This window comes from Rattus norvegicus, chromosome 17 (assembly GCF_036323735.1).
Source record: "Rattus norvegicus strain BN/NHsdMcwi chromosome 17, GRCr8, whole genome shotgun sequence".
Taxonomy (NCBI): Eukaryota; Metazoa; Chordata; class Mammalia; order Rodentia; family Muridae; genus Rattus; species Rattus norvegicus.
In genome coordinates, this window is record NC_086035.1 from 24724180 (window position 1) to 24746151 (window position 21972).

The 21972-nt window shown below is 41.3% G+C and overlaps 1 protein-coding gene across 1 annotated transcript in view; it reads left to right on the forward strand.

The window, feature by feature from the left end:
* The window catches only part of Ofcc1 (orofacial cleft 1 candidate 1), a 306918-nt gene that overhangs the window by 11600 nt on the left and 273346 nt on the right, over positions 1–21972 (forward strand). Inside the window, 3 exon segments of the mRNA XM_039096372.2 lie at positions 14362–14406; positions 14409–14447; positions 20544–20737. Coding sequence (XP_038952300.1) covers positions 14362–14406; positions 14409–14447; positions 20544–20737 — 278 coding nt within the window.

Consider the following 21972-nt stretch of genomic DNA (forward strand, 5'->3'; position numbering starts at 1 on the left):
TTACTCCGCTTCATGGTCTAGTGTCAAGATGTAAGCTCTCAGCTCCTGCTCTAGTACCATGCCTGCCCGCCTGCCTGCCTGCCCACCTGCCCGCCTGCCTGCCTGCCCACCTGCCTGCTTCCATATTCCCACAACGATGGTCATCAACTCTAACCCTCTGGAACCATGACCCCCAACTTAAATGCTTTCTCTTATATGTCGTCTTGGTCATGGTGTTTTGTCATAGCAATAGCAAAGTAACTGAGATATCTGCCTTTAGAAACAGATGGAATGGGCAGTCTGCTAGGATTTTAGATGAGTTTGGATGTCCTCTTTATTTATTTGTGCATCCCATTGCGAAGACATCCTCACAAGCTTCCTACTGAGATCTTCTCAAGGAAAGCTACTGTGTGTTGTGAAGTACGTCGTGGGTTCATGTTAGGCATTTTTGGTTGGTGCGAATGGCAAGGAAATCAGGGGAGAAGGTGCCATTCAGAGGCTCCTTCCTGCTCTTGCTGCACATGGAGCTGCTCTGCTTTGCATATCAACTTCTAGGGAAAGCTGATTTCATATTCTTTCAGTGACTATTGGCCTTTCCTTTATAGGCACTTAGCAAACGGCTTAGTCCGCCATTGAATTTCCAGAGAAATACACACATGTCCTTTGGGGTTGCCTCTCTTCAGCCTTGCTTTGTTCTTTCCTGTGCACACTGTTGTACAGGTCCCAGCATTCTTGTCCATCATCCTCTTGGCTCACTGCTGGTGATGCGTCAGCCTGATGATAACCACAGTTCCAGACACTTGAAAAGGAGAGAGGGAGAGAAGCCCCAGCTGCCTGTAATTTCAGAGAGAGCGAGGTATCAGCACAGTTTCCTAAGCCACTGAAGCCAGAGGCTGGGCAGCCAGAAAGGACAATCTTTACCACTATGAATATATAACATGGTGACACTGAAAAAGTAGTTATTGACCATTCTAAATGGCAGGAAAATGAAATCCGGGGCAGGGACAAGAAAGGGCCATGGAAAGAGGAAAGAGTAAACAGTAAAGACAGAAGACAACGAGAAGTTCAGCTAATGGGAGAGATGTGAGTGTAAGTGGGAGATTTTATCCATTTTTTCCCTTTCTTTTAATACTTAAGTTTCACCCAGACTATTGTAAGAGAAAGGAAAGGAAATGGCTAAAATTACTTTGGTGTATAGCAGGCAGATAAAACTATTTTATTTACTATAAATCAGCTCCTGGGATGCAGAGAACACCCTTCCCGTTCTGTCCTCTCTCCCAGACATTCAAGATGACAGTGTTCCCGTGATCCTTTGCTATACATCTCAGGGTGGCATCTCCTTCAGAGACAGTTGGACTGTCAGAGTCCTCGAGTGAGCATGTTATACCGAGAGTCCCTTGATGGGGGACAACACCAATGATTCCTGACTGATTTAGATAGGAGAATTTCATGAGCTCAGAGGACTGACGGTGTCATTGGACAGAAACCAACCTGCGTGCAGGGTTAGGAAGTTTGAAGTGCAGCGACTGTCATGGTAGCACAGTTGTGTTCCAATAGAGCCTTCCCCACTGTGACGAGTGATTATTATGTTCGTTCCCTCCATGCTCTAGGGAAGGGTGCTCCGTTGGTCCAGCCTAGGCCACATTCCTGCATCCTGGATTTATGACAGAGGGCAGAGGTGGGGGGAGGGCTTCTGCAGTGGTAGAGAGGTCTTTGGAGTTAGTGACCCATCATGCCTACACGAGACAGGGGCCTGGAAAGATGGCTCAGCCGCAGTCAAGAGTAGTACTGACTTTTCTGGAGGTGGTGGCTTCAGCCACCAGCACCCACATCATCACTTAAATCTTTTGTAAGTACAGTTCCAGGGGATTTAGTGGGCTCTTCTGGCTTCCACAGGCACAGTATGCCGGTAGTGATAGACATCCCTGCAGGCGAAACGCTCCTTCATATAAAAAGCAAAGCAAAACAAAACTGTAAACACTGGGAACAAATTATAATGTAATTGGTGACTGGAAGCCAAAGCAAGACAAAGGAAAAAAAATAAATGAACTAATCAAGAATTTACTTAGTATCCACTGCAGTTCATATGACCAGGATTATCTGTTGAACACATCTCATTATTGACATGGTATAGGCATAATTATTTGGACATTATTTCTGTACTGCTTTATTTAAAATTATGGATATGCCCTTATTTGCCTCATTAAATTTCCTTATATATCTTTTTATTTTGATCTCATTCATTGAAGAAGACATTTATTGGATATTTTCTAGTGTCCAGGCATTATTCCATGTGTAGGAAGAGATGTGAGGGAGTAGGCTTATAGGACCTCCATGATCCCCAGACATACTCCATCAGCAAGATTGAACTATGGGAAATGGAGAATTCCAGTTAATTGAACACTTTACAAAAGCAAAGGTTGTGTTTCCCTACATAAGGTTTTTATATGTAGTTTATGAATAATGTTACTTGAATTGGGCACTCTAGAAGCATGAAACAAACAAGAAAAAGTGTGAGCACGTGTGTGTGTGTGTGTGTGTGTGTTCATCATAACATAAAAGATTGAGAATGCCTAATCTTAATATGATGGCTTGTTGTCATAATACACACTCATTAGAAGTATTACATAAAATTATAATCAAGAGATTATAATTCATCAGTGACAAAAGCTGCTTGTCAGCACATCTAGTTATCTGAGCTCTATTCCTGGGATACTCACAGTGAAAGGAGAGAACTGACTTTCTCAATAAAAATATACAAATAAGATGCAAAGTAAAATTTTAATAAAGCTATAAAATAAAGAACATAAGGTTATCTCGTGTTTAGATTTGGGTCCCTTGGGTCCCATCCTTGATATATATTATAAAATATATGTGCATATTCCAAAATGTGAGAAACTCTGAAATCTAAAACATGGTTCCTTTATGTTTTGGGGGACTGAATCTACAACCGATCATATGTTGAGCAATTGCTGTGCCCCTGAGTTGTGTCCCCAACAAGTACTTTGTGGGTAAAAGCAAAACAGTTGGTACAACTGATCCCAGGCAAGTTGATTAAGTTAAACCCTCGGTTAGGACTGAGTATGTCTAAATATCTGTGGGCTAGAGTGGCCTACTGTGAACAGAGACTTCAAATGGAAGAATAAATGAGCTAGGAAAATAGGTTTTCATAAATCAGTGACATGGTTTGGCATCTTAGCAATTGGACATGAATTGCTTTTATAAAAAGAGAAACATGATTTTCTGTAGATATTGGGTGAATTCCTCGAAATATTTCTCGGCCACTAGAGTAAAAAGTTGTGTGTCACTGATGGAATTCTACATTAAATTCAGCCTTCCTTTCTAGGGAACAGCATTATGCTCTCTGGGAAAGACTGCTAGAAAGGTCAGGCATATGACATGATCTTGTGTTAGTGTCTCAGGCCCAGAGACAAGAGGATTTTAGGACTATAGTTCTGTGATTTCCATTCATTTATACTGCTGGGTCCATGGTTCATGCCCTATGGCCTCATCTCAGGCACTTATTCCTGAGCCCTAGGGAGAGATTCTTGACCAGATGGATGCCAGCATCCTTGTCAGCCCTCCCCTGACCTATAAGACAGTCACATCTCTTCCCTTGTCACTATTATGGAACATACATGGGAAAGGCATGAGATCAAGACTTGAGCAAACCAAAGCAGGTAATGGACAGAACGTGGCTTGACCCAGAAAGAATATCAGCTGGAATCAGTGTTGAAAGTCACAGAAGTCCTGAGAGCTAGCATGGCTACAGCTTTAAAAATAGAAAGTGATTTTTTTCCCATGTGATTTTTTTTAAATTTCATGTGCATAGGTGTTTTGCCTGAATGTATGTTGGTATGAGGGTCTCAGATTGCCTGAAACAGGAGTATAAGACAGTTGTGAGCTGTCATGTCGGTGCCTGGAATTGAACCTGAGTCCCCTGGAACACAAGCTAGCATTCCCAACTACTGAGCCATCTCTCCAACCCCTCTTTTATGTGGCTTTATAAAGATGTTTCATGATGTGGTTTCATGATGGATGTGTGGTCGTTTGATTTTCAAGAGGTTCATTATGTGTGTAGGATCTCAACTGTCAGCAGAAAGGCAGAGGTCACATGGACAAACAACGATAGGTGTACCACAGATGAGCACAGTGAGTGCTGGACATCTGTCACTGAAGATATTTCCAGAAAAGTGAGGAGAAGTCTCTTGAATGAAGGACAGAAGATCTGCAATGGTTGAGTGGTGGTTAGAGTTTTCAAATTGCAATCCTTGATTTGTCTTCATTACCAACAAATATGAAGGTTTGTGATTCAAATAGCATCTAGATACTCGAGTTCAGTATCCAGCTTGAAAGGAGCATACACACGCACAAGCAGAACCATTTTCCCCCGTTGTGCACATAACCTGGGCGATTGCAGAAGTGATTTTGTATAAAATGGTTTACATTGTTCCCATTTATAGCTGTTTTTCCCTAAAGATGGAGAACAGATATTGTATAAAATTTATAGAACGTGTAAAAATATATAATTTTTTTGCTTCGGGACATTTTGACTCTTATTAAGAAAAAGGAAATATATAGGAAAATCATTGGCTTTAGGTTTATTGAACTGACCTGAATTTGTGTCTTTAGAAACCATTTGGTTCCTAAGTGATTTTAATCTTTTTCATTGATTTACAGAACTAAAAATAAACACACAGGAAAGCACCCTTCTCACTGAAACATAGAAACATTTTACGTAGATATTTGACTGACAGGGTGACATCCAAATGCTTTAGACAAACCCAGTTTTTACAGAGATAATATTTACATAAATATCTGATTAGTTTGTATAAACAATTTAAGTGTCCTCTTCTTATTTTGGGTGGTGTTTTTAAGAAATGAATCACAGAATTCTAGAAAAATTTCCAACTGGAAAGATTATTTTAGCCAAGTATTGGAATTTTGGGAATGTCAATAAAATAGCAAAACTTTAATCTATTTCCTTCTCAAAGACACTGCTTACCTATAGAGGCTTACACAGACTTGCCCAAGAAACAAAAGGTCCATTGTCATTCTGTGTGTGTGTGTGTGTGTGTGTGTGTGTGTGTGTGTGTGTGTGTGTGTGTGTGTTCAGACCCTCGTATGTCTGTTTACAGCCGCACTTGCCTCTGTGTCCAGCTGTGAGGGCCAGAAGGAGAGGTTTGCTCTCTTCCTCAATCTCACTCCACTTTAGCTTTAGAGACAGGGTCAGCCATTAGCCTTGGAGCTTTCCTCTTTAGCTGTGGGGCTGATCACTGAGCCCCAGGATCTGCCTGTCTCCACCCTCCTAGTGAAGGGTTCATAGACACATATTAGTGTCAAAGAGCTGAACTCAAGCCCTCCCATTTTAACAGCAAGCGTTTTCCTCACTCAGCCTTCTTTTCAGCTCTTTTTCTATTTCTTTTTCCTTTTCAGATTTATTCATATATTTTATGTAGTTGAGTGTTCTGTCTTAATGTAAGCCAGAAGAGGGAATCAGATCCCATTATGATAGTTGTGAGCCACCATGTGGTTGCTGGGAATTGAGCTCAGGACCCCTGGAAGAGTAGCCAGTGCTCTTAACCACTGAAACATCTCTCCAGCCTTTCTTTTTCTACATCTTTAGGTATGCCACTTGAAGCCCATCTGGCAAGCAAGGGTAACTTCTATATCTTCTCTTCAAGTTAATGTTAGAAAACACCAATATGAAGGTTTGAAAATATCGTATAAAATCCCTCAGAGACTGTTGGAGAAAGATAGACTATTGTAAGACTTATTTTAGTGGTCATGTATATACTGTATTACTCAGTTCAACGGTGATAGATGAGTTCACTGAGCTATGTGCCAGTGACATTTATGTCTCTTTATTATAAAAATGTGAACCTAAGAATCAGTCCACAGGATGGTGAAAAGGGTGCTTAGGAATTTTCCCAAACACAGAAATTCTGGAATGTAGACCAGAGAGCAGTGCACAGAGATCCAGGCATTTACCTAACCCAAGACCAGCTGTGTGTGGCATAAACAGAACCAGAACAATGTCAGTTTTCCCTGACATACTAGTGATGTAATAGCAAGTCTCTTAGGAGTGGGACAGGTGGCCAAGTAACTTAGCTACATTCCCTGAAATATTTGATGAAAAATTTTAAATGTTTGTTTGTTTGTTTGTTCAACCAGGTGTAAATTATTTTATGCAAATACAATTCTGTATGAAACTTTATTAGGTCTCAGCTTTAAGTTCAATAGGTATTACGTCCATTTTAGTAAAGCATTTAGTACCAACAGGTTTTCTAACCTTAGTTTGCAGCAGATATTAGGTCTTAGTGTCCAAACAATTTCACTGAGAATTACTGTAGGCTGTTTTATCCTATGTTAAAAGGAATTGAATTGGAAATAAAATTTCTTAGTCTCATGTGATGGATTGCTCAGAAGTCCTATAAAAGGTAGAAAGCCCCAGTCACTTTACTTCATGCGATAAGAAGCTTACCCACGAGTTGCCCGATTCGTTCACAATGAGTTCTTAGTTTTGACTGAGCTAAATCTAGTGATTCGTTATATAAATTGTTTTCATATTGAAGTAAGTTTCCATTGATAAAAATTAATCCCAATGAGGCCTTAAGTGTAATGCATAAATGTAGAGCTCTGGGATGGACAGAGGTAAAACTAATAAGTATGTAACCAGAAGGGGGAGGGCTGTGGTTGAAGTCTGAGGACAGCCAGCATTTCAGAATCGGAGGAGCAATACGCCATAGGAGAATGTTACTAAGCCTCAAACTTTGTAGAAAGAACACCTTCTTTGATATGACTTTCAAAGGTCTTTTGTATGTGTGGGAATAAGGTATACTTAAACGTAACCTTTGAATCACCACAGTTACTTACACACAGGAAGCTCCGTCCTGTTTTGGCATTAGGAACTTAGGGACACGCTTCAGTTCTACGGAGGACTGCAGGTCCAGCAAGCACAGGATGCTTTCCTGCCTTGAGGGACTCGGGAGAGAGCCCCGCAGCAATTATGCACTTCATGGCACTCTAGTGGTTTACCCGTTAGAGAGGGCCTTGGGGGGAAGGAAGAATATGGCTCAATTAATTAGAACCTGTTAGCAAACTCCGACTATTACCCTATTTAGCTTTTCCAATCACTGATATATGAAATACCCACAAGGTTTGGAACGGAAGTGGGACTGAGCAGTCAGTCAAGGAAGCTGATTTGTCTAACAGGACACAAGCTCTTGTGTGCATTCTCAGACTCTGAAATAAATGCTGGCTGCCATTAGGCTTTAACCACAGACCTCACCCTCTGGTTATCACCTCATTAATTGAGTAGTTTTCTCTTCCTCGAAGCTCTTGAAATGAATGCTGCATGAATTACATTTAAGGCTTCATTAGGGTAAATGTTTTCATCAATGGACACTTAATTTAATATAAAAACAATGTATATAATGAGCATTTTCATAATTTAGCTTGTTCAGAAGGAAGAAAGAGGAAAACTCATCTTACCTCTGTAGTCTCTGAAGAAGGTTAATAATTGTGATGATCATGAATGAACTGATATGAAACACTAATATTTATGAATCAATTATGAATGCTTGTGTGAAACTTTGATTGCAGGTACTGCTTCTATAGCTGTAATCCCACCACAGCCCTGAACACTCTAGAGTTGGGATCTGTAACAGTTAATGGCTCTTGATAAATATCCAGGCATCAATACACTATTCAAGTAATATCTTTCCTGTTCTTACAACATTTTCAAAAAACCTACAATGTTCTCAGGGAACAAAATCATTCTGTATTCTAATTATAATTATACAACAAAAACTTCTCAGTAACTTTATCTTGGCTATTCCTTTGTCCTGGCTTTTTTTATGTCAACTTGATACAAGTTAAAGCCATCCGGGAGGAGGGAGCCTCAATTGAAATCACCTGTAGGACATTTTCTTAATTAGTGATTGGTGGGGAGGGCCCAGCCAATGGTAGGAGGTGCCATCCCTGGGCTGGTGGCCCTGGGATCTTTAAGGAAGCAGATTGAGCAAGCCATGACGAGCAAGCCTCCCTCCATGACCTCTGCACCAGCTCCTGCCTCTAGGTTCCTACTCAGTTTCAGTTCCTGTGCTGACTTCCAGCAATAATGGACAATGATATGGAAGTGTAAGCCAAATAAACCCTCTTCTCTCCAAACTGCTTTGGTCATGGTGTTTTCATCCTAGCAATAGTAACCCTAAGACACTTTCATTTTCTCATGAAGGTAAGGGTGTTGGGTAGCCATCTCAGTGACTGAGATGTTTGTTAATTGGCTTTGTATCTGTTTCTTGGAGTTTTTATTGTTTTGCTTGGTGTGTAGTATAGTCAGGACTTGACTTTAAAAGATCTGCTCTCAGTTTACTAAGTCATAGTCTTTTGAGTCAGGACAGAGGACTGAACTAAGGTGTGTGAGGGCCTGGGGTCCATTCCCTGTGCTGAAAAGACAAAAAGGAAGGGAGACAGAAAGGAAAGAGAAAGGGATGATCAAAGGAGGAACAGGAGAGAAAGAGTCTCTTAACCTTTTGCTCAAAAGGCTTTGCACACCGGCCTTATGTAGACCATGATCGGGTTTATTATGATAGAATTTGATGGACCGCCCACCACCCTATATTGTCCTGTTGTCTTCAAGTTCCACAGTTGAATTTCATAGATTTAGTTAACCTATCCAGCCCCATGGAACTTTAGAGGTAAGATCTTTGTATGAGATTGTTTCAAAATGAGGAATGGCGACACAAAAATATGATCTCAAATATTTTTAGAAAGCCCAGAGGAGTCAAATTAAACTTTGGTTTTCTAGGCCTCATTCCTTTAACATTTAAGAGAGTGTTCTAATTTGTAAAATGTTGCTATGTGGCTATAATCACAGAACATAAAATCTTTAGTAACACAGTCACAGACGGCCTTGTTTGTATTGAGTTTATGGTGTATTATAGAAAATGGAGTGGCTGGTGGTAAAAAGCGAGCTGTAGCAGGTGGATTTATGGGGGAAAGCATCAGAGTAAAACCAATAACAACCCCCCCCGACACGCACATGTGCACACACACATGCACACACAGGCACAGTAGTAGCAGGCAGTGGCTTCTGAGTTTCCTTTCTTTGGAACTCATGTGGCTGATGAGAGAGGAACTGATTGCCTCACTGAGTCAAGGCACAAGCCTGGGTAATTTTATTCTTGCTCTTAAATAGCTCCCAAGGAATTGCTTGGGTGCACACAGGATGGCTTCCTGAGCAAAGTTCACGTGTGGTGTAGTTTTGGAGCTCTGATTATGCTCTGAGATACTCTGAGTTAAATGACAGGAAAACCCGATACGAGAGGAAAGGCAGGAGGCAAGCATGAATGCCTTCCTCCCCCAGCTCAGAGAAACAACAGAAGAAACGTTCCAACTGATGCCGATTCTCAACCCTGAACAGCTACCACTAGGAAGTTAGAAGGGATGCTGGGATATGTAGAGAGCTACACAACCACTTTGCCAGTTTGCTGTTTTACATGTCACATCCAATTGCCTCATATGTATGAGTGTACCCACACGCATACGGGTGCTTGGCGTCTCCTTCACCTGGGTATCACAGAGAGTTAACTACCAGTCACATAAAAAACTATTGTATTTGTATAGCTAAGTGCCCTACTTTGAATTTCTCAGTGGGTCTGCTCATTTCCCTGTGAGATGGCTTAGTTATATCCAAAAGCACATTGTGAATGATGAGGACGCGCTGAGGAATAATTCATCTTATTAGTAACCTAGCTCCTGGAAATATCAACCTGATCCTAAAACTGCCCCACTTGTTTAAATCCTGATGCTGTCCAGTGAAACGCTAGCATTGGGGGCTAGAACTGAGACAAAACTTCAAGATTCATGAGCCACATCTTTCACTCCCTGTACCACATTAAAAATTTTTGACTCGTTAGGCAAACAAAGAGTAGTAGTCAGTGGTAGGGAGTGGCCATTTTAATATTGGACAGTATTTTTTTATTTGATTTGAAGATTGACTTAAATTACAGGAAGGAGCTGGTGAGCACTCAAGAGGCATTGGAGGTGTGAGGAATTGGACAGACACCACATATCAAAACGAATAGATATCACACAGCATGAAGAAAGCTTATGTGTACCTCGGACACATGGAGGTTACTAAGAAAGAGTGCTTACCGTACATGTGTGTTTTGTGATGTTTGTTTAAGACCAGGCTTCCCTTTCCCCGTGGTCTTGATCTGGCTGTTCCTAATCATAAGCTTCCTTCAGGTGGCTGCTCTACGAGCAGGCTGTGTTCTCAGGCTAGACCCACATAGGGTTTTTGTCTTGAAGAAAGAAAGACATATTTATTATTTTATGTGTATGTGTTTTGCAGGAATGTGTGTGAATATGCATGTGTGTACGTATATATGTACTTAGTATTCATGAATGTATGAATGTATGTAGAATATAGGTATGTATGTAGTACTTAAGTATGCATGAATATATGTATGCAGTATGTAGTATGTATGTAGTATATAGGTATGTATGTAATATGTATATAGCATACAGGTATATATGTATGTGCATTCACCACATGTATGCCTTATGCTCACTGGGGTCAGAAAAGAACACCGTATCCCTTAGAATCAGTGTTAGAGATGATTGTGAAAAGCATTCGAAAGTGAACCTAGGTTCCCTGCAAGAGTGTCAAGTGCCCTCAACCACTGAGCTATTTCTCTAGCTCTGCCATTTGGTTTTGTAAAATTGAGATATAGGTTTGGTTCTTAGACAGTATGAACCTAAAAGAAGTAGGAGGCATTAAGGGTAGTGAAGGAAATCACAGAGGGGTGGGACTAGTCAGGACTAGAAGAATGAATGGGGGTAAAAAGGTTCCGGTTAGGGACAGAGAGCGTCTGGATTTCATGGTAGAATCTCAAGGGAATTTTATTAAATGAATTCGAGTTGAATTCTGAGCGTGTCCGTGCAGCAGGCTCTTTGTTAGGTACCACGTGTGCTGCAGTGAGGGCATGCACTGAAAGACCACCGGGGTGGGGAAGACCCCCACTCAAATCTCGAGACGATGCAACCCCCAAGAAATCATGAGAAACTGGTCTTGATGTAATAAACAAGAGGTATATTTGAGGAACCAGAGCTCTGGGGATGACACGTATCTCACACAGGAGCCAGAGGAGTCGACCCTGAGCCCAATTAAGGGAAGGGATTTATAGGGAAAATTACATAGGCAGTTGGCAACAGTCACACAAAGCAACTTCATTGGTTGGTTCACATTGGCACACATGATCTAACTTGGGCTCAGTTCAACTCTAGGCCACCCTGCTTCTGGGGCAAACTGACCCTAGTTCTTGTTTTTCTCAGGACTGTTGAGTCAGGCCTTATTGAGGACAGATGGTTTGTGATGGCTATGGCCAGACTATTTCCCCAAAACATGTTATGTTATTCTTTTGTGAGGTGCACTTGTCCTCTCAGCAGGGTCAGTGGGGAATAGTTTAAAATCTATTCTTTCACATGTCTTTGCCTTAACAGAGCTTGTGTTCAAGTAGGGGAGGTAGACAGTGGATAGCATATAATATGGGTACAAAACATACAAAAACTATAGAACACAGGTGAAATGTAATAGAAAAGTATATGAATTATACAACACATGACCCTTATAAATATCCAATATCATAGAAAAGAATACTAAGGGGACCAATTCTAAGCATGCGAGACTGACCTTTTGGTATGGGCAAGACGGTTCATATATCTTCCACGAGGCTACATGTAATATTCCACAATGGGAACTACTAAGGGAATCACTGTATATAATTCACATGTTTACCCACTCACCGGGAACACAGCAGGAGCAGTCCATGTAGACATAAGGTGATCTCTCTCTATCATGTAAGCGATCCCCAAGTGTGTAGGGAGCAGCTTGATACCCAGTAAGTACAGGCTTCCTTCCTGCACAGCTGGGCAGAGCCCATCATCACACATAGAAGGAAGATGGAAATGGCTGGAGGGCTCAGGGCCAATACCCCTATTCCATGACTGCTGAGGGGGTTTGTCAGAACTTCCCAGGTTACATCCAAAGATGTTCAAGTCTTGGATCCAAAATGCCATCGTGTTTCCACGTGAACCGTTACAATCCTTCTGTGGGTATTCAAATCTTCTCGAGAGTAGTTATATCTTGTATGACATAGACACTGCATAAATGGTTTTTATGATTCATTATTCAGTAGGAAGAAAAAGAACAGAGAAAAGAGAAAAGAGTAGAAAAGAAAAGAAAAGAAAAAAAGAAGGCATGGGGCATGTTGAGTATGGATGCAACTTATTTTTAGATTTATTTTTAATTCCTTTCTTTCTCCCTCCCCTCCTTCCTTCCTTCCTTTCATTCTTTTAGAATATTAGTTGAATATGCAGATGTATAAGCCACAGACACAGACACTGTCTCGACACTCTTACAGACTATTGGTTGAAAATGATTTAATTTTGTTTGATTTAGGAAGGTCCTGAATAGCTTGCTTGTTATAAACTCATAGCTTGTGTTGGTGGGCCAAGAGCTTGAGTTTTGTAAACTGGGAAAGCACTTAGGTAATGGGTCTCCGTAGATGACTGTACTGGGGTGGCAATATAAAATAGAACATGCCACTAACTTTGCGTCGAGGGAGCTGAGCTGTTTTGATGGCTTTAGAAGAAGTGGTTTCCCAGTGCTCTCTGGGTTGAGACCAACAAGTGAGCAAAATAACCAACAAATCTGGAGAATGGTGGGAGAGAGGCCCAGCAACAAATCTCTAAGCTTTATCCTAGCTAGTAGTTGTTGACGGATAAATTGACAGAATTGAAGCACATTAATTTTTCATCTTTATTGAGATCACATAGTAAAGCAAAATTTTCTGTTCTATTGTTCCACTAATGTGGATGTAATTACATCAATGGAGCAAACAGTGACTGATGGTCAAAAAGCAAGCTAGCAAAATGCTGCTTTAGAAACAGATGCAAGTCCACACCAGAACTTCTTTAGCCTTGGGAACAGAAGCAAATGCACCGCAGTGTATCCCAGCATCCCTGGCATAGATTCTCCTCTCTCTCCAAGTCATACTGTCAGTGCTGGGGCTTCCATCCTCTGATGCCTATGGCTTCCACTGTGTTGGAGGGATCTTGAATTCTCCTTGGTGCTACTGAGTGCCAGCCTCTAGCAGCAGATGTGTGTAGCAAGTATGAGACTAGATCTGGAAATGTGACAACACGTTATTTTCTGTATTACTACAGTCAAGGTTGATGCTACAGTGACGATTGAGGACTGAGTAGGTGGGGAAGAGATGGTGGAAAATTTGGAGGTGTGGTGCTGGAATTATTGATGTATGCTGAATAAAATTTCAGGATAAATTACTTTTACCTCCTTTTACATCACTCAAATTGACATAAAATATAAGTATACAGGCCTCTACTTCTTATCTTCCTTCTCTCCCTCCCTCCCTGCTTCCCTCTCTCCTTACTTCCTTCCTCCCTTCCTTGTTCCTTTTGCCCCTGTGATGTATGTATATGCATGTGTGTGTATGTGTTTGTGCTGATTGGTATACATGTGCATGTGCACACATGACCATAGCTGTCACAGGTCATTGTTGAGTGTCCTTTTCAATTGTCTTCTAGTTTACTTTTTATAACAGAGTTTCTCACTGACCCGGAATCTCAATGTGTTAGCCGATTTGTGAGCTAGCCAGAAGGCTCGTCCTGTCTCCACTTCCCCAGTGCTGGGATTGGAAGCACACACTGCCTAGTTTGCACATGGCTGCTGAGATCCAAACTCTGTTCCTCATATTTGTGGGGAAGCTGCTTCCCGGACTGAGCCACCTCCCCCAGCACCCACTCCTTCTTTTGTTTCTTCTTCTTCCTTCCCTTCCTCTTTCTCTTCTTCTTTTAATTTCCCCCTTTCTCTACATGGAACTTTGGCTAGTTCTCATAATTAAAACAAGACTAAGTTTGTCTTAAACATCTGTACACAGCATGATATGTTTAATAAGACACAAGCCCATAAATAAAATCATGAGAGTCCATAGGGTATCATTCCTCTCTGGTTACATCCATTTCTTGGGTATATATGTAACAGGGGTTAGTGTGATTTTCCCACTCTTTTTAATTATTACTGTCTAAGCTTCCATTTTGATAATTTTCTCATTAACTTTTTAGCAACAGAAAGTCAGCAGGAACTTATTTCTTGAATTACTTTTTCTGACCTTCTACAAAATGATAATTACAAAAAAAGAGAGAGAGAGAGAGGCCTAGAAAACTTGTAAAAAATTAAGCTTATAAAGCAGCTAAAACGATCCTTTCATGCTGGTGTTGATTTCAAAATTAACATTTGGTTCATGTGCTTCTAAAATAATCACTGACCCTTACCTTGTGGACTTTCCACAGGAAATGAATACAGCAGAAATTACTTTGACCCACTGATGGAGGAGAAAGAAACTCAAGGCAGTGCTGGATGGAGGTCAGCAGACGGGGTGAGCTAGAATTAAGTATGTAATTTTTGTGTCAGAATATTCTCTTCCATTCATGAAAATGAGGTGGCAAAGATCATGCGTGCGGCTCCAGTTTTCGTTCCACAGCTTACAATTTAAATGGTAGGTTTCAGCCGCACACAACGTGGTGGGCAGCAGATGAGAGGGTGAGCTCTCAAGGACAGCTAGCCTGTGGCATGAGAGATGCAGGCTCGGATTTCGTCTGCTGCTTTGTGAGTGGCTTGGTGCCATTCTGAGACTCTTGCGATGTGTCCCAGGGACAGCGCCACTTCGCGAATGCTTCTCTGCTCTTGGAATTTAAAGGAGCATTCTGCAGTCAAGCATGGCCAGCCAACACACTGTCTGTTCTCTTCAGGTTCTTCAGCCAGGGCAGGAAGTAATCACGGAGCTGGAAAGCACGAAAGCACAGACATGTCAGCAACTCGTTCTTCTGTGGGGTTTTTCGAGATCAGTTTCTTAATGTAACAAATAACGGAGTTTTAATTTAGATTCATTTTATTTCACCATCCCTCCTCCTCAATTTGTGCTCATCCTTCCTTATCCCCAAGTAGTGTGAAATACATGATATTTTGTCTTTCTCTTTATTACCTTTTTTTGTTCTCCTTTTTAGAGTTGTTTGTCTTTCATTATAGTCTCCTCCTATCTTTCCTCCACTCTCTCTCTCTGTGTGTGTATGTGCATGTGTGCATGTGTGTGTGTCTGTGTTGTATATGTGTAGATATGTGTGTGTGTCTGTGTCTCTCTGTGTGTATGTGCATGTGTATGACTGTGTTGTATATGTGTATATGTGCGTGCATGTCTCTATGTATGTGCATGTGTGCATGTGTGTATGTGTGTGTGTCCGTGTTGTATATGTGTATATGTGTATGTGTCTGTGTGTGTCTGTATGTGTGCATATGTGTATGTGTGTGCATATGTGTATGTGTATGTGTGTATGTGTATGTGTATATGTGTATGTGTGTGCATATGTGTATGTGTGTGCATATTTGTATGTGTTTGTGTGTATGTGTATGTGTGTATGTGTGTGTGCATGTGTGTGCGTCTGTGTTGTATATGTGTATAAATATGTGTGTGTCTGTGTGTGTCTCTCTGTGTGTATGTGCATGTGTATGACTGTGTTGTATATGTGTGTATATGTGTGTATGTGCGCGCATGTCTCTGTGTATGTGCATGTGTGAATGTGTATGTGTCTGTGTGTGTCTGCATGTGTGAATATGTGTATGTGTGTGTGCATATGTGTATATGTGTATGTGTGTTTTCATTGTGCTGATTACTTTTTTGTCAGCTTGATACAATCTAGAGTCAGGATATCAGCTGAGGATTTTCCTCTATCAGATTGGCCTGTGGGCATGTCTATGGAGAAATTTCTTCATTAATGATTGATATAGGAGTGTCCAGTCCACTGTGGGCAGAGCCACCTCTGGACAGGGAGGACTTTTTGGGCTAAGAAAGCAAACTGGATAAGCCACGGGAACAGCCCGGTAAGCCAGGTTCCTCCATGGCATCCACTTCAGTTTGTGCTCCAGGTTCCTGTTTTGATTTTCTCAAAGGTGGATGGTGATACGGAAATGTAAGGCAGACAAACCCTTTCCCTCTCAAGTTGATGTTAGCCAAGGATTTATCACAGCAACAGAAAGCACACCATCACCCTCCTGCAGCCAGACACAGACGTATAGATTCAGCAGAAGAGAGGGAGCATGCGATATGTGTCTTTCGGGGCTGTCTTAGTTTGCTTATCGCAATGATCGTTCCATCCATTTTTCAAAAGTTTGAATCTGGTTGTGGTTATATAAATATAAATAATACAAATGTAAAATGGTTCCCTGGGTCCTTACCATGGGGAGATGGTTTATAAAACACTCTAGAGTTTACGAAGGAACATGTGGGGATAATAACAGTCATTGTTCCTTAGAGTCAGGCTCGACTCAGATGACATAAACTACAACTGTGTACTGGATATCAAGTGTGTGTGTCTTAGTGGAAGCTTGAGTTAAAATCTTACACATCACAAGGAAAGCAAAGGTTATTTGATAAAACAGTTCTCAGTAAAGTCGATGTATTGTTCATGATGAAGAAATCGCCGATGCCATCAAAACACACAATGTCAAGACGAGGGCTGAAAATCAGACAGTTTTTCACCTGTCTCTCAAGGGTCAGTGTGGTGAGCTAGAAGAATGTGTGACAACTCATCTCATTGAAAATGTCACAATGAAACTACTTACAAAAAAACATAATAAAACACTGTCAGGCTGAACTACAAAAACTCAACCTGTTAGTTTCCTAAATACATCTGAGAGGTTAGTGTACACTTAGAAAACATAACATAAACCTTGGGAGTGTGAGGATCCTCTGGCTAGCAAGTAATGTCTCCACATACTATTCTAGGTGAACAGACTGTAGACAGGTAAGTTCTGAAAAGCAAGATGTTGGCCTAGCATCCCTGATTAGCGTGCTTAGGCTCAGAAGTGTTTCAGACTTTGAATTTTTTTTCTGACTATGATATGTTTACATATGTGTTATGGAATATGCTGAGAATGAAACCCAAGTTTAAATCATTATTTGTTCTGTGTACATCTCCTAATATCTGGAAGATAACTTATACAATGATTTTATGCATGGTTTTTATGCCCAAGACTTCTGTACTTGTATTATTGTGTCAACAGGTGACAGTTTTGGTTTTTTTGTACATTTAGGAATTCACATGTTCAGGTTGGAGATGTTCAACCTGAATCACCCCCTTCTCTTCTTGGCTAATATTACCCAGTCCTTGTGACTGAACTGGAGTCTGTATCTTAGAGCAGATAGGCGATTCTGTATCTACTGTATGAACTACTTTGCTCACCACTGTGACAGATATGTGACAAAAGAAACTAAGGAAGGCTTTATTTTGCTCACAGTTTGAGGGTCCAGTCCATGATGCTGAGGAAGTCACAGCAGCACCTGAGGCAGCAGCTGCTGCTGTTGCACCTGCAGTCAGGAAGCATCAAAAGATGAATGTCTTTCACTGACCAGCTTTCTTCCTCCTGACATTAAGTCTAAGGTCCTTAGCCAATGGAAAGGTGTCATCCACAGTTTGGGTGGGACTTCTTGCCCAAATCAGACAAATCTAGAAAAATCTGTTATCCACAATACCCAGAAGTTTGTCTCCTAGAAGATTCTAGACCACAGTAGCCTTTATAGGCGATGGTTACTGGATCAGCTTGCTTTCCAGTTCCTGCCCCATCCTGGACTCATGGGTCGCATTACTTCCCTTCTTTGTCACGTAACTTTGCCCAACATGAGTGATTATCCTGGGGTCCATATTTCATGAACATGACCATCCTAATCCTAAATTTTGTAGGCATCCATTAAGGAAATGTTCCTGGAGGCTCTGTGTGAGAAAGGTCACTGCGTCTTGAGTGCTTGGTGTATCTCTATCATCTTCATCTCAACCTAAAAGTTATGTGATCTGTATTTGCTATAAGAGCCAATGAGCAATACGAATGCATATGTATGCATATGATATTGTGTGTGTATGTGTGTGTGTATGTGCACACTCATGCCTACAAGTGTATATGCGGGGAAACGATGGAGGGAGGAAACTGTGAAGAGCAGTGTACTCAAGGGCAGAATCTTGCAATTATCTGTAGTGTGGGCTGACAGGTTGTAAACACAGCTTCTATGACGTTCTGGCAGGAAATGACGTCCCAGTCAAGTTATACCTTTGCAGAGCAGCAAGCTGCAATCTGAAGGGCGATTTCTATGTTGGGTGTTACAGAGAATACTCCTCTGAGGAAGCTCAGCCTGCTCCATGAAGGCTTTCACCCAGTTGGTCCACCATAGTTTCATGAGCCATTTGGTTTCCTTAGAGTTTAAATGTTAGCCTCTCATCAAAATGGACTGCTACATATCCAAAGAAAAATTAGCTTCACAGAGACTAGTCTGGCTAAGGAAGGTCAAGCTGACACTTAACATGAATCATTGCAGGTGGCATTTAATCATTCTGTTACAATGACACCTTAAAAGGTGCTGAAATCTGTAGATTTGACACACTTAATGTCAAACCTTGGTTCCTATTTTCATTTCATTGTTTTTTTCTTGTCATTATCTAAGTTATTAGATGGTTGGTTGTCATAATTATTTGTTTCATAGCTTTCTTTTCCACTAGCCCTTAGATGGCTTCAGGATCTGGTACAGCACTCAACTAATGAGTGATGCTCAATGTCTACTGACGTGAAATGGTGAAATACATTTTTATGAAAATAAAGATTAATGAACGCTCACATGCTCTGTCCTCTCAGCACCCCCACTTCATGTCAGAGAGTTACTAAGCACCGAACGCGTCAAACAACTACAAAGAAGGCATCCTATGCTGCGTGAGTCCTGCCAAAGTAGTAGGAAGCTTGGTTACCATGTTACTCTTATGATATTCCTCCTTCATGGGCAAGGGTATTGAGTTGTTGAATTTTATGTAAGAAACTGTTCCCCAAATGGGCAGAGCTAGGAAGAGGCAGTGCTGGGATTTAGATGAAGACGTTGCTGTTACCAAGCCTGTGCCATGCTGCGAGCCTTCTGACGATAAAGATTCTACAGGAATCTCAATGGGGTACTGAGGACAATGGCATGGAATTCCTCATCTCTGCATCGGATAGAGCTCGCTGTTGACTTTCACATAAGATTTTTTTATGAGCGATCTATAAGCTTTATGTGTTTGGTTACTGTCCCACTAAGAGTCATAAAGCATCAGGCAATATTTGTCTGAAGGCATGCTTCCCTAACATGCAACCAACAAAGTAGTCTGTCTCCCTATGCTGTGGTCTGTGCTGGCTCATGGCAAGGGAAGAAAATTCGTAGGTCTCCTGATACTTGATCAAGCCATCTGGAGTGTACCAGGAACAGTAGCTGCTAACTTCATAGGTCTTTCTATGAAATTCCCTCAAACGTTCCAGTGACTCCAGCAGTCTTAGCATTCTAAGCACCTTGTCATAGTCTACACTGGATTGTTTTTCTGACACTGGTCTGCGAAGAGTCTCAGGTATAGACAGAAAGGGGAGGTCTGGAAATAGCCCAGAGAATGAGAATTCTAGAAGGATATTCTAGAATAAGTCATTTCAGACTGTCCCACTCGTGGACATGGGATTGACAAGTATCAGAATCAGAAGGGACAAACTAAAAATGACACAATAAAAATTTCACATAGTTTGTCCTTAGACGAACTCTGTGATTGACACACTGACTATGTTTTGTGATGAGTGGAAAGACGTCTATCTAGGTGACATTTTAACCTCTTCTTAAGATTTTTAATGTCCCAAATCTATCTGAACATCGAAATAGCACCCAAGACCTTTGGGTTTTCCCTTGTGAAGCCTATAGATACGCAGTACATCATATTCCCTTTGGCCAGGTTGTGGCTATCTCAGTCCAAACTTAAAGATGAAAGATGATCATACACACACGTACATGATGTGAAGGCATGTAAAAGTTTTACATTTTCTACCGCTTTTCTAAGGTTTGAAGATGAAAGTTTATTTTCTGCTTACAGTGTGCGTCAAGCTAGCTGGGTAGAATATACTGTAGAGAATCCTGCTGTCAGGTGACCTAGAGCTAACGTGTGAATACCATTTACATAAATGCAGGCATTTCTGTGCAAACAAGGTGAGTAAGATAACATGCCCCTGTGTGTGCAGAGATCAGGGACTAGCGCAGAGACCTGGAATGAATGCGGGAAGTGAGCCAAGGTCACTTTGCCTCTCCTACCTGCAGTCACATCCCAAGCTGGATTAGCACCATATCCAGCGTAAAGGGAGATGCTTAAGACAGCATACAACATTTAACACATGGGCAAAACCCTTCTGACTGTCTCAGGTTATGCTCAGGTAAGAGGAAAGACAGCAAATAATACTTTGTCACTTTGAAGGATCACAGAAGGAACAAAGGAGGTGGTGGTTTCATGTTTAAACTGTTAAGACTTCTGTTTTCTTAGTATATTATGTAAAAATAAGTTCTCGGGTTGTGGACAATAAAACCACCTTATTCCATCTAAGAAAGAAACGAAGTCATAGTTTTCTGTACCTAGTTAAAACAATGATGGTGAATGAGATTCCACATGTTCTTGTGGTCAACAGATGGGAAGGTCAGAGGACAAGACTCTGGATCAGGAATCACTCAGACATTTCAGTAAGAGCTCGGACACCCACCAAGAGGATGGGGAAGATGCTCCTGCATACATCGAGGAGTCTGAAAGGCAAGCTCAGAGAGGCGCCATTCTGCTGGCAGGCCCTCCAACAGGACAGGTCAGCAACGAAAACATTTTTAAACCTTTTGATGATTCGCTATTAAAATGACAAGTTCAAACGTCGGCCCTACACAATTGAGTTGCTTCCTCGCACACCTTACTAGAATGTGTGGTTTGATTTGTGACTCTCTGAGACTTTAGTCATATCTTTTCACACATGCACTTGACCAGGCAGAAGTTAAAACAATTACCAGGGCTGCCCTGGCCTTACGAAACTGAGTTGTATGTTGTCTGGTTTGAGTGTGTGTGACAGTGGTCACTTCTAACAAAGTAGAAAGCACCTACAACAGAAGCCCACGTGGGGTGAACTTATTTGGATATAACAAAGAAATGACTTGGAAACATTTGTACAACACAGCATCAAGACGTGAATATTCTAGGATCTGTGAGGTTGCCATGCAGGGATTTAAATTGAACATTCTAATTTCTGTGACTTCAGAGACACCTTCTCTGCTCTCTGTGTCTATCCTTTCTATAGATGAATAATGTTATTTTATGGCCAGCTTTGGTCCACGAAGGAGAAGAGAATTGCTTCTATTTAGTCTCCTTATCAATCTCAAACAAAGATAAGAGTCCCATATGTGTCATTCATGTGTGTGTGTGTGTGTGTGTGTGTGTGTGTGTGTTTATAAAATCTATGATGATTCAAAAACTTCATCAGGTGAGACAGATTTTCTCTTTTAAAATAATAGTGATTGAGCTGAAATATTATTGAGTCTAAAAGTCAAAAGCATAGCTTAGTTGGAGTGGGCAGGTGGCATTCTCTAATCAGGAGTGTGGCAAGTCCATAATGGTGTCTAATTTATTCCTTTGTGCCACTTAGTGCTGAACATGCTGGGTCCATTAAGGGTATGTCTATTTTGAGCCTTCTCATGTCAGTGACCTGAATTAACAAGTACACCCAGAGCCTCCTAAGAGTCTAGTAGTGGGTTGAATTGTGTCCTCTAAGAGTATATTCAAATCCTGCCCTGCAGTACCTGCACGTGTGATCTAATGCAGACCAGACATACAGGATTTGGGGTAGGTCCTTAACCCAATGGCTGGTGTCCTTTTAAGGGAGACAGACAGGGTTTGAGACACAGACACACACAGAGGGGAAAAGCTCTGGAGTGACATGCTTATCAGCGAAGGAAGGTGTGGTGGTTTGAGTAGGAATGAGTCCTAAACACATGTGTTTGAATGCTTTATTCAAAAAAAGTGGCACTATTAGAATAGGTGTGGCCTTGTTGGAGG